Genomic DNA, 15,814 nt, shown 5'->3' with positions numbered 1-15,814 from the left:
ATGTTAAAAAATAAGTGCTAAAATTCTTTTACAATACAAGAAACCCCAAGAATCTAAATATAAATGAATAAAAAACTGAATTAAAAAATTAAAACTTTTTCCTGAAAGTCTGGGCCAAAAACATGGGTGTGCATTATACATGGCAAAATACAGTAATATTATCTGGAAATCTAATCACATGGATAATTGGTTTGAATTATCAGGAAAATGCAGCCATAAATTAAAAGAAAAAGCAAAAGGTTGATGCAATTATTAGCTCAGAATTAAAGGATAGTTTATGGCTTACTAGAGAAAATATTTATATAGAATAATTTAAAAATGTCAGATTTCTATGGGGGCTAAAGTGGGGACAAAGAAGCAATAAGAGATCTAAAACTTATCTAACAAAACAGATAACAACTAAGACTAAAGTATCAACAAAGTATTACTTAGAAGAAACAACCCAGGTAAATACCAAAAAATTGCTGGAAGAAAAGAGAAATGGTTGAAAGGATTAAACACATTTACCTTCTAGGAAGAGAGTGAAGTATAAATCATTTAGCAGTATTCAATTTTATAAATATAGTGGACATAACAAAAAAAGTCAAATCAAAGGAAATCTAAAGAGGCAGAAATTCATCTTCCAACACTGTTATAATTAGTTTTCTGGACAGATAACAGATAAAAACTATAAGATCAAATAATACCATTCCTAAAATTCAATGTGTACTGACTCAGATGGTATCTGTTCTTAAGCATAACATTTCCCTGGAGAAACTGTGTGCAATTGCCTACCAATGACTTTTGCTCGGTACCAAACTCCATCTTCAAATTTGGCTACACAGGCTTGGTCTTGAACTGGACAGAGGATTTCCAGATTTTCCCCATCTTCACTTTTATAAAAATCTTCAATTCTTTTTAATAGAAATAAAAAATCCAGGCTCCCTACCTAAGAAATAAAAAAATTAAAACACTGTAGTTTCATAGAAACTTAAGATTTTAATGTTGTATGTATTATAGGCACTACTCGTAAAATTATAAAATGTTGGATTAGATATGTTATGTAATTTAAATTTGAAATAATTTCAAAAGAAGCATACAAAATTAGCAGACATAAAAATTTTTCATCTCATTATTCCAGATATCTTTAGTGTATATGCTTCTAGGTGTTTTTCTACACTTTCCATTGTTTTGTTTTATAAAAAATGAAACCATACCATAAAGTACAATTTAATAACCAGTATTTTAAATCAATTCTAACCTTTTCTATTTCAGTAAGGAATCCCACTAGTACACTTCTAGACCATATTTAGATTTCTCCAACTGATCATAATCAGTATCCAATCCAAGACTACACATTGTATCTGGTTGTTCTTGGTAAGTCTAGGATACTGTTCCTTTTTAAAAATGACCCCGTATTATTAAAGAGTCTGTTATTTTTCTACAGACTGCTCCACCTTTTGCATTTATGTGGTTATGTCCTCATGCTATTACTTAACTTGTTTCTTCACTGAGTTAGGTCTATCCCTTGAATTTCCACAAAGCTGAACAGTTAGTTCTATCTACAGGTGTGATGAATTAAAGTCAATCCTTTTTAACTAGAATAGATGGTATATATAATTAAAATTGTTGCTATATCAAAATACATATTGTTACTGAATCACTATGAATGTACTAAGATTCACCTATGGTTTGGGGTGGTGATTCTGATCCCTCTATTGTACGGTTATGTTCCCTCTAGTGGCCAGCAAGATATTAATGTAGTGGTATGCTGGCATCATGTCCAGTTTCCTATCTACCATCCATATAATGGCTTTTCACTGAATTGATAAAATATTTAAATCAATAATTTCAGCAGGGCTTGTGAAATGACCACATTATTTAATAAAATGGAGCTTTCTATTATTAAATGGGAACATCTGGTCACTTTAAATCATAGTTCCTAAAGTTCTTGTAGTACCTAAAACAGTTCTTAAAACAAAGAAAAAAAAACATTTGGTTATTTCTCCAAAAACCAAATCTTAAGGTTAAAAAATCCATCTCAACCTGGCTGGTGTAGCTCAATGGATTGAGCACGTGATCAAAAAGATCACGGTTCGATTCCCCATCAGGGTACATGCCTGGGTTGCAGGCCAGTTCCCAGCCGGGGCCAGTTCCCAGCAGGGGATGCACGAGAAGCAACCATACATTGATACTTCTCTACCTCTCTCCTTCCCTTCCCTTCTAAAGATAAACTTAAAAAAAAAATTTAAAAATCCATCTCAACTGGCAAAAAATTAAGTTTTTCTCTTTTGTGAGTATAATAATGCATGTGGAAATTTTCAGAATCTCTCTTTTCTTAATTAGGTTACTTAAAAACTACTTTAAACATTCTGATCTTTTATTTCTAAGTATAAATTATTTATATTTTTCCATTAACAGGTTAGATGAAGTGAACACTGAAAAATTCAACAGGTATGACAATAGCAAAATAGCAGACTAGGAACCTCCAAGTTATTGTTCTCCCACAGAAATATTGAAAAATCTAGAAGTCATCTAAATAAACTTCATTAGAGCTCTGGAAAAGAGCAAAGTGTTACAACAACCAAACAACACCCCATCAAGCTCTTGACATTCAAGGAAATCTCTGTAAACCATTTGCTGAATACAAGCTAAAGGAACAGGTCTTTGCCAAAAATAGTTTAGAGAAGTCTCAGAACAAACCAACAATTTCAGTCTTCAATAATTAAAAAAATACAGCAAGGGACTTCCACCCAGATGGAGGTGTAGGTGGAAGCACTGCACCTTCTCGTACAACCAAGTTTAAAAACAACAAAGTTTTAGCAACAAAAACACAGCCAAACCACAGAAAATTGAACTACACAAAAGTCTGACAACAATGAACCATTCAGCCAAACTGGTAAGGGGGGCAGAGCCAGTAGCAGAGCGGGGTCGGGCAGGAAAGATCCACTGGACTGACCCAGGCGAGCGACCCAGGTGTGCCAGCAGCTGTGGGTGGATCCCAGGTGTGGAGAAGTGGGCGGACCCACTAAGGGCGAAAGGCGTTGGACCCACTGAGGGCTGATCATGGTCACATATTCGCACACAGATAAACCAGGGAAGGAGCTAGCAGTGAGACAGACTGCACAGGCCCCAGGCCAAGAAGCGGCAGAGGGAACTGCCATTGTCCCTCTCTGACCCCAACCCCACAAGCAGCTTTACAAACCAGCTACCTTGGTAGCCCCACCCTGGTGAACAACTAAGGCTCCGCTCCTCATATGTAACAGGCACGAACAGATCAAAACATGGCTCAAGAACAACTCAGAGCCCCAGAGCCGATAAATCTAAGCGATGAAGAAATTCTCAGATATTATATGCAGCAATATTTTCACCAATATATACCCTAGAGCAAAGGACATAAAGGAAACAATAAACAAATGGGACCACATCAATTAAAAAGTTTCAATATGGCTAAATACAACATTAGCAAAATGAAAAGGCAACCAACCATATGGGAAAGTATGTGTGCCAATGATATTTATTTTCTCTAGCTTATTTCAATAATACAGTATATAATACACAAAATATTTTAATCAACTATGTTGTTGGTAAGGCCTGTGGTCAACAGTAGACTATTTACTAGTATTTAAGTTTGGGGGGAGTCAAAATTATACGTGGATTTTTTACCTAATGAGGAGTGGCAAGGGTCCATCAGTATCCCATCTTGTTCAAGGGTCAACTGTAGATTTCATATGATAGCAAAAAAATTTTATATATTATATATCCTTCACTGTCCTTTCCTTCCCCGTATCACTAATTTTCATGATGAAGAGTACCTTCAATTCAGTATAAATCATGTGAATTTGTTATTTAAAGCTGCAGCCACTAAGAAAATTAAATTTACAGAAGATTCATAGTGGTTTGTTTTGCTCTGAAATTCATACTAGGCACTCATTTCTGTTATACATTTCCACTTAAAACTTGCAAAAATATTTTTTTTCAAAGGAACACTATACACTTACCAACTGAAGATAGAAATCAGAAGGACTATTTATATGACAAACCATTACTGAAGCATCCATCATTTCTTTAGGCAAAATAGGTGGATGATAGTGTAAAATCTCATTTTTTTCACAATGACTTCCTGGTGAGTTTGACCTAAACCTAATTAAAAGAATAATCAAAAGCATAAGCAGGAGCCATTTTCTTTAAGTCTCTCTTCTTTCAGTGACTTGATCTATCTGATTTATCTACCAGATTGTACATATACTGATTTATCTACCAAGAGTATTCCCTTTCCAATTTCTTTCTTCTAACTTATAATACCTCTTGGTATTGTATCCAATTACCAAAACAGGTTAAATAAGATGTCAAGTTTCAAACCTCAATTATTAACCTTCAAATTTGTGCTGGAGCACTTCTGAGCTGGACCTGTTTCTCTACTCTTGAATTGGTAACCAGTCTGTGATAGGACAGTTGAGGGCTCTCCATGGCCCCTTGCAGTTCCCAGACTCTACTTTCTACTTTTATTTTTTCAGAAGAGAACCTACTTAGTTCACTTCCAGAGTCGTGTAATTGCTCAGGACACAAAGTTAGTATCCTCCACTATCCCTGTGGTAATTGAGATGGGGGAGGAAATGAATTCACAGAGCCCATTCTAGATTCATATATCAAATACAGACTAGTTAGAAAATTTAAGGAACTGTTAAACTATAATCCATTTTTAAAAAGTATATTTTACTGATTATGATGTTACAGTTTTTCTAATTTCCCCCCCTTTATCTGTCCTCTGCCCTGTATCCCCAACCCTCCAGTATTCATCCCCCTTAGTTCATGTCCATGGGTTGCACATATAAGTTCTTTGAATTCTCTGCTTCCTACTCCATTTTTGACCTGTCCCCATCTATTTTATGCCTACCAATTATGCTCCTTATTCCTTGTACCTCCCCCTGCCCATTCCTCTCCTCTCTGCTGAAAACCCTCTATGTGATGTCCATTTCTCTGATTTTGTTCCTACCCTAGTTGTTTGCTTAGTTTTGTTCTTGTTTTTCTTTTGGGTTTATTTGTTAATAGTTGTAAGTTTGCTGTCATTTTACTATTCATAGTTTTTGATCATCTTTGATTTCTTAGATAAATCCCTCTAACATTTTATATACAAGCTTGGTAATGATGAAGTCCTTTAACTTGACTTTATCTGGGAACCACTTTATCTGCCCTTCCATTCTAAATGATAGCTTTGCTGGATAGAGTAACCTTGGATATAGGTCCTTGCCTTTTGTGACTTCATATACTTCTTGACAGCCTGTTCTTGCCCACAAGGTTTCTTTTGAGAAGTTAGCTGATAGTATTAAGGGAACTCCTTTGAAGGTACTTCTCTCCTTTCCTCTTGTTGCTTTTAAGGTTCTCTCTTTATCCTTCATCTTGGGTAATTTAATTATGGTGTGTCTTGGTGTGTTCCTCCTTGGGTCCAACTTCTTTGGGACTCTAGGCTTCCTGGAAGTCTATTTCTTTTGCCAGATTGAGGAAGTCTGCCTTCATTATTTGTTCAAATAAGTTTTCCATTTCTTGCTCTAGCTCTTACCCTTCTGGCACCCCTATAATTCAGATACTGGAATGTTTAAAGTTGTCCCAGAGATTAAGTCTCTCTCCATTTTTTTGAATTCTTGTTTCTTCCTTCTGTTCCAGTTGGATGTTTTATTTCTTCCTTTTGTTACAAATCATTTTTGGGGTCCTGGTTTCCTTCTTGTCACCATTGGTTCCCTGAATATTTAGCTTTATTTCATTTTGGGTGCTTTTCATTTGTTCTTTCATTTTGCAACCAAGCTCAATCAGTTCTGTGAGCATTTTGATTACCAGGGTTTTGAACTCTCCATCAGATAGGTAGGCTATCTCCTCATTGCTTAGCTCCCTTTCTGAAACTTTGCTCTTTTCTTTCATTTGGGCCATATTTCTTTGTCTTGGCACACCTGTTAAATTGTAAGGAGGTGAGGCCTTAGGTATTCACCAGGGTAGGGCAACCCTCCTTGCTGCACTCTGACTCTGCCTGTGGGGGAGGGGCCAGCGAGGGAACAATGCAGCTAACCTGCAGGGCTCTAGCTCTACTTTTCACTGAATCCTCGTGTAAGACTGGGAGTTTCTCCCACTGTGGCAACCCCTGCTATAGTCCACAGTCAGCTCTGAGTCTCAGTTTCCCATTCAGTCAGTCCCACCTGCATGGTCCACTGCCTTGAGGTGGGTTCTCTCAGTCCACCCATCTTACAGGTCTGATTGGTCTGGCTGACTGTTTAATTCCTTGGTTTTCAGAGTTCCGTGCATTTTGATTTTCTGGCACTTGTTTAATTTTAGATTGGTTGTTATCCTCCTTTTGGTTGTGTGAGGAAGTGAAGGGTTTCTACCTACACCTCTATCTTGGCCAGAACTCTGAACTACAATTCTTGAAACCCTAGTACAGTTGCTTGTGAAGTTATCAAGAGTATTTTTCACTATCTACAAATAGTTTCTACTTTGAGGTACTGTGCTCTATTTCTTTAAATCAAATGATCTGAATGAAGTTTTCAGACAACTGTAATTAGAAAACATGACAGCAATGTTTTTAACCTCTTAACAGAGAAAATTGAAGTTAAATTTGAAGCCCATAGTTTAAAAGTAAAATCTGCTATTCCAATTTATAGCTATAATCTCAAAAAATATATAAGGTTTAATAAATTACCTACCTGGCCAGTTCCATAAAAACTAATGCATCTCTAAGAGACACAGGCATGTCACTGCTTATTTTATTTGTTGGTGGTTTCTGCAGATCTACAATAAGCACACCATCTTCTTCTCCAAAAACTTTCATTAAAACAGCCTTGTTGTTTACCATTTTCAAAAACTCTACTTTAGCTTCTTCTCCCCAAGCTTCATTCTGTGGAAAAAGTTAAATTCTAATGAACTCAGTAATTACAATTAGCTTTAATGTTACAATGCTTTATACCAACCGAAGTCTGCAAATCTGAGCAGAGGCACTGAGCTAACCACAGATATTAAAAGCAGAAGCTGGGGCCACATATCTGAGGACAGTCTTATAGACGCACAGTTGTGGGTCATACTTTGATATACAAATATCATCTCAAGGTTGTATAGCTACTGTACTTCAGGACTTAGTTGCTCTTCTTAGAGAAACTAAGAAATTTCTCTTTTTCTAATCTTAGGATAAAGATTATAAATATTTTTAAATAAAACATGTATTACATATAAATTTCCCACTTAAATGATAAAATATTCAAAAGGTAATTTTGGAAGTTTAATGGAAGCTATGTAATACAATCAAGATGTTTATAGTTGACTTCCAGCCAAGGTGGAGGCATAGGTGGACACACTGTGCCTCCTCGTACAACCAAAATTAAGGACAACAAAGATTTAGAAACAAAAACACAACCAGAACAGACAGAAAATTGAACTGTATGGAAGACCGACAGCCATTCATCCAGACCAGTAAGAGGGGCAGAGTTGGATGCCTGCAAGAGGGGTGGGGACAGGGAAAAGTGGTGGCTGCCAGACCCGGGTGTGTAGGCAGGCATGTAGGTGGCATGGGGGTATCAGACCCCAGGCGTGGGGAGGAAACAAGCAGACCCAGTGAGATGCGCAAGACTACTGGCTAACCATGGTCACACATTCGCACGTAGATAAACAAGGCAAAAACAGGCAGCAAGACAAACCTCCCAACCCAGGGCACCAGGAACAGGAAGTAATGCCTAAAAGCACAGATTGGAAACACTTGTCAAGGTGGAGGTGCTGGAAGAGACTCCCAGCATCAGAGGAGAGTTCATTGGAGAGACCCACAGGCCCCTAGGACTTACACAAGCCCGCCCACCCACCCAGGAACCAGCACTAGAAGGGCCCAATTTGCTTTTGGGAAGTGGTGGAAGGGACTGAAATACAAGCCAGCAAGCCCCACTGTTCTCTCTCTGACCCCGCCCCCACATACAGCTTCACAGCCCAGTGACTGGGTTGCCCTTCTCTGGTGAACAACTAAGGCTCTGCCACTCATACGTAATAGGCATGACCTGACCAAAGAATTATGGCTCAAACAGAACAACAAATCAAAGCCCCAGAGCCAATACTTTTAAGCGACCAAGAGATAGCCAACCTATCAGATGCACAGTTCAAAACACTGGTGTGATGAGGATGCTCACAGAACTGGCTGATTTTGGTAGATGAAAAAATGAAGGCTACACTAAGTGAAATCAAGCAAAATGCACAGGGAACCAAAAGTGACAGAAAGAAAGCTGGGACTCAAATCAATGAAGTGGACAAGAAGGAAAAAAGAAACAACTAAACAGAAAAGAATGAAGAAACAAGAATTAAAAAAAATGAGGAGAGGCTTAGGAACCTTCAGGACATCTTTAAACTTTCCAACATCCAAATTATAGGAGTACCAGAAGGGGAAGAGGAAGAACAACAAGTGGAAAACTTATTTGAACAATAATAAAGGAGAACTTCCCCAATCTGGCAAAGGTAATAGACTTACAGAAAGTCCAGGAAGCTCAGAGTCCCAAAGAAGTTGGACCCAAGGAAGAACACAGCAAGACACATCATAATTATATTAACCAATATTAAAAATAAGGAGAGAATTTTAGAAGCAGCAAGAGATAAGGAGACAGTCACCTACAAAGGACTTCCCATCAGACTGTCAGCTGATTTCTCAAGAGAGACCTTACAGGCAAGAAGGGGCTGGAAAGAAGTATTCCAAGTCATGAAATCCAAAGACCTACATCCAAGATTGCTCTATCCAGCAAAGTTTTCATTTAGAATGGAAGGACAGATAAAGCATTTCTCATATAAGGTGAAGTTCAAAGAGTTATCACCAAGCCCTTATTATATGAAATGTTAAAGGGACTTATCTAAGAAAAAGAAGATTAAAAAAATATGAACAGTGAAAGGACAGTAAACTTGCAGTTACTAACAAGCACACCTAAAACAAAAGTGAACTAAGTGGACAGCTAAAACAGGAGAAGAACTACAGAAATGGAGATCACATGGAAGGTTAGCAACAGGGAGTGGGAGGAGGAGAAGGGGGGAGAAAGTACAGAGAATAAGTAGCATAGACAATGGGGAGAAAATAGATAGGGGGAGGGAATAGTATGGGAAATATAGAAGCTAAAGAACTTATAACACATGGACATGAACTAAAAGAGGGGAATGTGGGTGGGAGGGTGTGTGCAGGGTGGAGGGAAATGAAGGGGGAAATGGACAACTGTAATAGCATAATCTATGAAATGTATTTTAAAAATTGCTTTAAGATATTTATAATCATCATGAGTGAACTTAGGTCCCATTACTACAATAAATGAGGTATATGCTACTTAAATAAAGAAAAATATTCACCTAATGGAAAAAAGGTTTTTAGGTTTATCTTTGAAACTTTACCTAAATGTAAAGTAAATTTCAAGAATCAAAACTACACATTTCTTAAAAACAAAACATAAAACCTTTTCTAGGGACTTCCGCCAAGATGGAGAAGTAGGTGGAGGTTCCACCTCACCTCTGTGCACAACCAAATCTAAGAACAACTATTTTTAACAGCAGTCACAACCAAGCCACACGGAAAATCGACAATACAGAGTCCAAAGGACAACTAGATACTCGGCTGGACCGGTACAGGAGTGAGGCCAGCAGCGGAGCAGGTTAGCAAGAAAAAATTCCCGGGGCGGTGCGCAGTGCGCACAGGCAACCAAGGGCACTGATCGCCAGCGAGCTGGCTGCCGGAGCGCACAGGGAAGAGGCGCAGTGGCTCAGTCGGTCGCGCGCATTTACGTGCAGAGAAACCAGTGAGAAGGGAAACCCGCGGTGCAGCAGGCTCGCAAAATTAGGATCGGATAAGCAAGCCCGAGGCGTTTGAGTGACTGGTTGCGCTGGGCTAGCGGAGAGGAACGCCATTGCTCCCTCTCTGACCCCGCCCCCACACACAGCGTCACAAACCAGCGACCTGGGTCGCCCCGTCCTGGTAAACAACTAAGGCTTCGCTCCGCTCTGCTCACTTAACAGCGCGAACAGACCAAAAATGGCTCTAGGACAACTCAGAGCCCCAGAACCGATAGACCTAAGTGATGAAGAAATAGCCAGTCTTTCAGATGCACAGTTCAAAACACTGGTTATAAAGATCCTTACAGAACTGGTGGATTTTAGTCACAAATTAGAGAAACATATGGAAGCTAAATTAATTGAAATGAATGCTGATACAAAAGATACCAATAGTAATGGAAAGAAAATTGGGATTCAAATCAAGGGAGAGGACCAGACGGAAGAAAAAATGATCAAACAGAAAGGAATGAAGAAATAAGAATTCAGAAAAATGAGGAGAAGCTTAGGAACCTCCAGGACATCTTTAAACGTTCCAACATCCAAATTATAGGGGTACCAGAAGGGGGAAAGGCACAACCACCAGTTGAAAAACTATTTGAACAAATAATAAAGGAGAATTTCCCCAAGATGGCAAAGGAAATAGACTTCCGAGAAATCCAGGAAGCTCAGAGAGTCCCAAAGAATTTGGACCCAAGAAGGAACACACCAAGGCACATCATAATTACATTAGCCAAGATTAAAATGAAGGAGAGAATCCTAGAAGCAGCAAGAGCTAAGGGGACAGTCACCTACAAAGGAGTTCCCATCAGACTGTCAGCTGATTTCTCAAAAGAGACCTTACAGGCAAGAAGGGGCTGGGCAGAGGTATTCCAAGTCATGAAAACCAAAGATCTACAACCAAGATTGCTCTACCCAGCAAAACTTTCATTTAGAATGGAAGGACAGATAAAGTGCTTCTCAGATAAGACCAAATTCAAGGAGTTCATCATCACCAAGCCCTTACTATATGAAATGTTAAAGGGACTTACCTAAGAAAAAGAAGATAAAAAAAGATGAACAGTGAAAGGACAGCAAACTCACAGTTAATAAGAACCACACCTAAAACAAAAGCAAACTAAGAGGATAGCTAGATCAGGAGCAGAACCATAGAAATGAAGATCTCATGGAGGGTTAGCAACAGGGGAGTGGGAGGAGGGGAAGGGGGGAGAAGGTACAGAAAATAAGTAGTATAGACAGTAGATAGAAAATAGATAGGGGGGAGGGTAAGAATAGTAGGGGAAATACAGAATCTAAAGAATTTGAGACACATGTTCATGAACTAAAGGGGGAAATGGTGGGGAAGGGGTATGCAGGGTGGAGGGGAAAGGAGGGGGTAATAGAGCAAATGTAATGGCATAATCAATAAAAAAAAATAAAATTAAATTAAAAAAACCCTTTTCTAAAGGTTTTATGAGCATAAAGGTAAAGCCTACTCAGAATAAAATAATAAAAAAACAGATTACCATTTTGAGGAAGACACATTTTTATGTTTTCTCCTAGTTTTTATTCATTTACATTTACTTATTCTTTCAAATATCTGCTACATGCCTGGAGTATAATAGTGAGCAAAAACACTGACTCCTGTTTTATAGACTTAATAATAATATAACTTCTTGACATGTATTCTTACACACAACCCCTATCTCCTGGAAATTTGCAACCTTGATGAGGAATATCCAGATATTCATAAATACTACAAAGCAGCATGCCATACGGACTGTAAGTAATGAACAATGTGCCAAGGAGACAGTGAAGAAATGTATAGGAACAAAACCACACATTTTATTTTCCCATACTTGTTTAACCTCAAAACTTAGTGGTTTGCTTGGATATTTCATATATCATTATGTTCATATATGTTTATTCAATTCAAGTTCCCATTAAGAACATTTCCAGTTGTGGAAAGTGAAGTTAGTCTCTTTTTTCATCAGCACCTATTGGATTACTATGCAAAATGGATTTACCAGTACTGATGCCTTAAACCTATACTCAGCAACCTGACTGGCAATACCTAGCCAAAAATGGAATACTTAGCCCCCAAGATGAAAGCATAATTTCAGTTTCACTTACTGAATTCTGTGGAACAATGTCCTTCAATGAGCATGGTTGTGCTAATGGCTGGATGTCTTTCAGCAGCCCTTCAATGTATGGTTCAGACTTCCTTAGGGCTAGACATAAGTCATTTATTACTACATGTTGCTCAGCAATGTGTTCTGATCTCACATGGCTATCGCCAATTCTAGGAAGAATTCCAATAATATTTTTTGAAAATAATGCTTCAAACCCAAACTTATTTTTCCCATAAAAGTTACACATTTCTAAGGGTACTTTCCTTACATTAAATCTTCTAGAAAATTATATTCTAATGCTTATTTCCTTATTAAATAGATTAAATCTAGCTTTTGTAAGTACAGACACTTTTTCTTATCTATAGAATTAATACTCAATTGCCTTCTTCTGAGTTGTCTTTCATATATCTATTTAGCTTAAACTTAAGGGGATAATGATGCCCCCAAATAGAAGTCTACTTATTTATAAAGCTATGACCAGTAAATAATTAGTGACCATGCTGTGTAGTTAATACTGGTCCCTAGTACAAAAGCATTCTTAATTTGTTTTATTTTCCTGGAAAATATTTTTAATATAGAGTGAGCTAGACACTATGCCACTTTAGCATGCATTAATAAAATAATAATTTTATTAAAATTTTAGTCGATCATCCTACAGCTAACTATAACTAACACATTAGTTCAAATCAACTATTTTTATACATCATTCCCATACTTTGAAAAAACAAAGAAGAATAAGTTCAGATACATCAAGAACATCTCCTCCTCTTAGGTTCCTGTCTAGCAACACTGTTAAATTAATACTTTATTAATTTAGTAATTAGTAAGACAAATACTAGAGCAAAATAAAAAGCATATAGCTTGGAAGTGAAGAAATTTAAATTACTCCTCTCCACTTTTTCCCAATTTCCTTTATTCTTTATACCCTCCCCACAATCACAAATGTTTCCGAACAGACCAGGTATACACAATAATTATAAAATATCATACCCTGCAACAATTAGAACTTCAGAATTTCCAAAATCCACCAAAAATATTTGTATTAGTGCAACTTCACAGACTGAGAATTTGGTTGGACTACAATATTTTCTAATATTTTCCTTTTCTATTGGAATTAATTCAGTAATAATTCCTCGACACCACATTCCATTTTCAATACTGCTGATGAATACTGTTGCACCTAAATAACAAGGGAGGCAAATCATATCAATATTTATGGAGAAATAATACCTAATAAGCTCCAGTTTACAAATGTGTACATTAGTTACACTACTAAGAAGTCAACTCATTTATCTACTGATGATGTAGCACTATATATCAAGAACTATGAGCAGAATGAAAGTACTGTATTAGGGCAGTGTTATACAGAACTTTATGAGCTAAATGGGGAGATAAAAACAAAGAATACTCATCAATCACTTTTTGAGGACCTAAATTTTATCAACTATAACAAAGATGAATAGGAGCATACTGCCATCAAGACACTCAAGAAAGACAGGAAAATAAATTACTCCATTATGTTGTACTTGTAACAATAAGACCTTCTATCCTTATATATGTACAACAAATGCATGTACAGATATACATAAAATTGTAAAATACTTTGGTAACAGAAAATAATAATCAATTACCTTTACTTGGTTAGGAAGAATGAGAGTAAAAAAACAATGAAAAAGGCAGTGTGAAATGCCAAAATTATATTAATACACAGTGGAGTTCAGAGAAAGGGAAGATGAACCAAAGACTTAACCAGCAGAGGATGATTTCATGGAGGGATCAGATGAATTACAAATTAATAGCAAGGAAAAAAAAAAGAGCTAGGAAAAAAGAGGCCTGAATTTGAATGCTTACAGTGAACTCAGCAATATCCTCAGTATTTTATGTTTGAATTCACTTACTCTGTCAACTAACCTATGGAGATGGTGCTTCCATCACATAGAGGAAAGCAGGCAAAGAGGTTGAAAAGCTACTCCAATTCACAATGGCTACTTAGAAGAGTGGGAAGAGAATGTAGGTAGTCTTAAAACCCATTCTTTTAAAAACAATTATGCATCACAGAGAATTTGGTAAGCCATGATCATTGATTATAAACACAGGATGCTGTATATTCACCTCTGTGCATGCTAATAAAAACAGGAGTGTTGAGAGGCACTTCAGAGTGGGGTTTTAAAATTTTAAGCTCAACCAAAACATTTGTTTGCTGTTCAGATCGTCACGGGCCCTTCTCTTATGCTTATACACCTCATGTGTATAAGCACATATTCTTAGTTTTATACTACATGCTATTAAATAAACCATTCTCTCTTGCAACAGGTAAGAAAAAAAGCCTGTTGAAGCCATTTGCTGTTCTACATAATGAAGAATGAGAGAGAAAAGGGAATAATAAGTTACCTTTCTAAAGCATAAAACATTTCTCTCCTTGTAAAAATTTCTCAAAATATAATTGAGTATTTAAATCATATGCACTTACCTTGAAATAATAATTAGTTTTTGGTTTGTTTTAAAAAATGTTTTATTACTACTCGCTGGAGGGGCATGCATGGGGGGTGGATACGCTGGGATCAGGGTATGTGTGGTCTGTGAGGAGATGATGACAACTGGGAAGCTGGAAGGAAAGAGTGTGGGTCTGGGGGCCGGCTCCAAGGACTTCTCAGGTATACTTCTGGGAACAGCTAAAGGACTCATGGCAAACTGCTGCCAGGCCACCAGTAAGATTAGAAATTCTTGGAAATCTAACTGCCCATCCCTGTTCATGTCCAATTTCTTCAACATGCAGTCAAGGATACCAGGGTCCTTCTGGTTCTTTGTGAAGGCAGCCAGTTCTGTACTCCTGAAGGTTAGGGACTGTCTTGGAAAGTGTATAGCTGTTACTGTCCTTTCCAGCATACCTCTGGAAAACAGCGATCGGAGACTGGATGCACCAGTCAGTCTCACTAGGACTGGACATTTTTGCCATGTTGGAGCAGAGGGATGCGCAAAGGCTGTGAGCATGGCGCACTGTGGTGAGCTTTTGGCAGCAGTCAAATTGTTCTTAACTTAAAACAAAGAATGACTTTCCGGCTTTCTTAGAACATTTTCTAAATGTAAGCTGAGCAATTTTGGGCATATATTAAATTTGGGGGAATTATTTGCAGCCATACAAAATAAGTTTAACGCTATAGTTCTCTCCTCTAAGATATTAATAATTTAAGTGCTATTTTTAAAAAAATTATCAATCTTTTGTCATAAGCATATGATGACCCTAGGCTTCTAATATTCTGTTAAGCTACGTACATGAGCTAAGAGTTCATCACACTTTACTTTTTAATAACATTTATTGTTGTTCAAGTACCATTTTTTCCCTGCTAGCCACACCGTTCCCCATACCAGCTCTTCCCCCTCCTTCCCATCTCTATCCCCCTCCCGTTACTGTCAGTATGTCCTTTATAGTTATTCCTGTAAACCCTTTCTCCTTTCCCCTTATTATGCTCTCCCTCTTCCCTCTGGTCATTGATAGCCTGTTTTCAATTTCAATGTCTTTAGTTATATTTTGCTTGCTCGTTTGTTTTGTTGATTAGGTTCCTATTAAAGGTGAGATCCTATGGTATTTGTCCCTCACTGCCTGGCTTATTTCTCTTAGCATAATGCTCTGCAGTTCTATCCATACTGTTCAAAGGATAGGAGCTCCTTCTCTCTTTCTGCTGCATAGAATTCCACTGTGTAAATGTACCACAGATTTCTGATCCACTCATTTACTGATGGGCACCCAGGTTGCTTCCAGCACTTGGCTATTGTAAAGTGTGCTGCTATAAACATTGGGGTGCATAGGTTCTTTTGGATTGGTGTTTCAGGGTTCTTAGGATATAATCCTAGCAGTGGAATTGCCAGGTCAAAAGGCAGTTCCATTTCTAGTTTTTGGAGGAAAT

The 15,814-nt window shown here is 37.6% G+C and overlaps 1 protein-coding gene across 1 annotated transcript in view; it reads right to left on the bottom strand.

Moving 5' to 3' along the window:
- Positions 1 to 15,814, bottom strand: part of RNF17 (ring finger protein 17) — a 163,111-nt gene that overhangs the window by 80,483 nt on the left and 66,814 nt on the right. Inside the window, exons 13-17 of the mRNA XM_053657917.1 lie at positions 12,900 to 13,089; positions 11,911 to 12,079; positions 6,672 to 6,862; positions 3,977 to 4,122; positions 775 to 924 (exon numbers count right to left, since the gene is read on the bottom strand). Of these exons, the coding sequence (XP_053513892.1) occupies positions 775 to 924; positions 3,977 to 4,122; positions 6,672 to 6,862; positions 11,911 to 12,079; positions 12,900 to 13,089 (846 nt within the window). The remainder of the gene's footprint in view (positions 1 to 774; positions 925 to 3,976; positions 4,123 to 6,671; positions 6,863 to 11,910; positions 12,080 to 12,899; positions 13,090 to 15,814) is intronic.

This window comes from Artibeus jamaicensis, unplaced genomic scaffold (assembly GCF_021234435.1).
Source record: "Artibeus jamaicensis isolate MK-2021 breed Jamaican fruit bat unplaced genomic scaffold, CSHL_Jam_final contig_2002, whole genome shotgun sequence".
NCBI lineage: Eukaryota > Metazoa > Chordata > Mammalia > Chiroptera > Phyllostomidae > Artibeus > Artibeus jamaicensis.
This window is presented reverse-complemented; position numbering and strand designations above follow the sequence as displayed.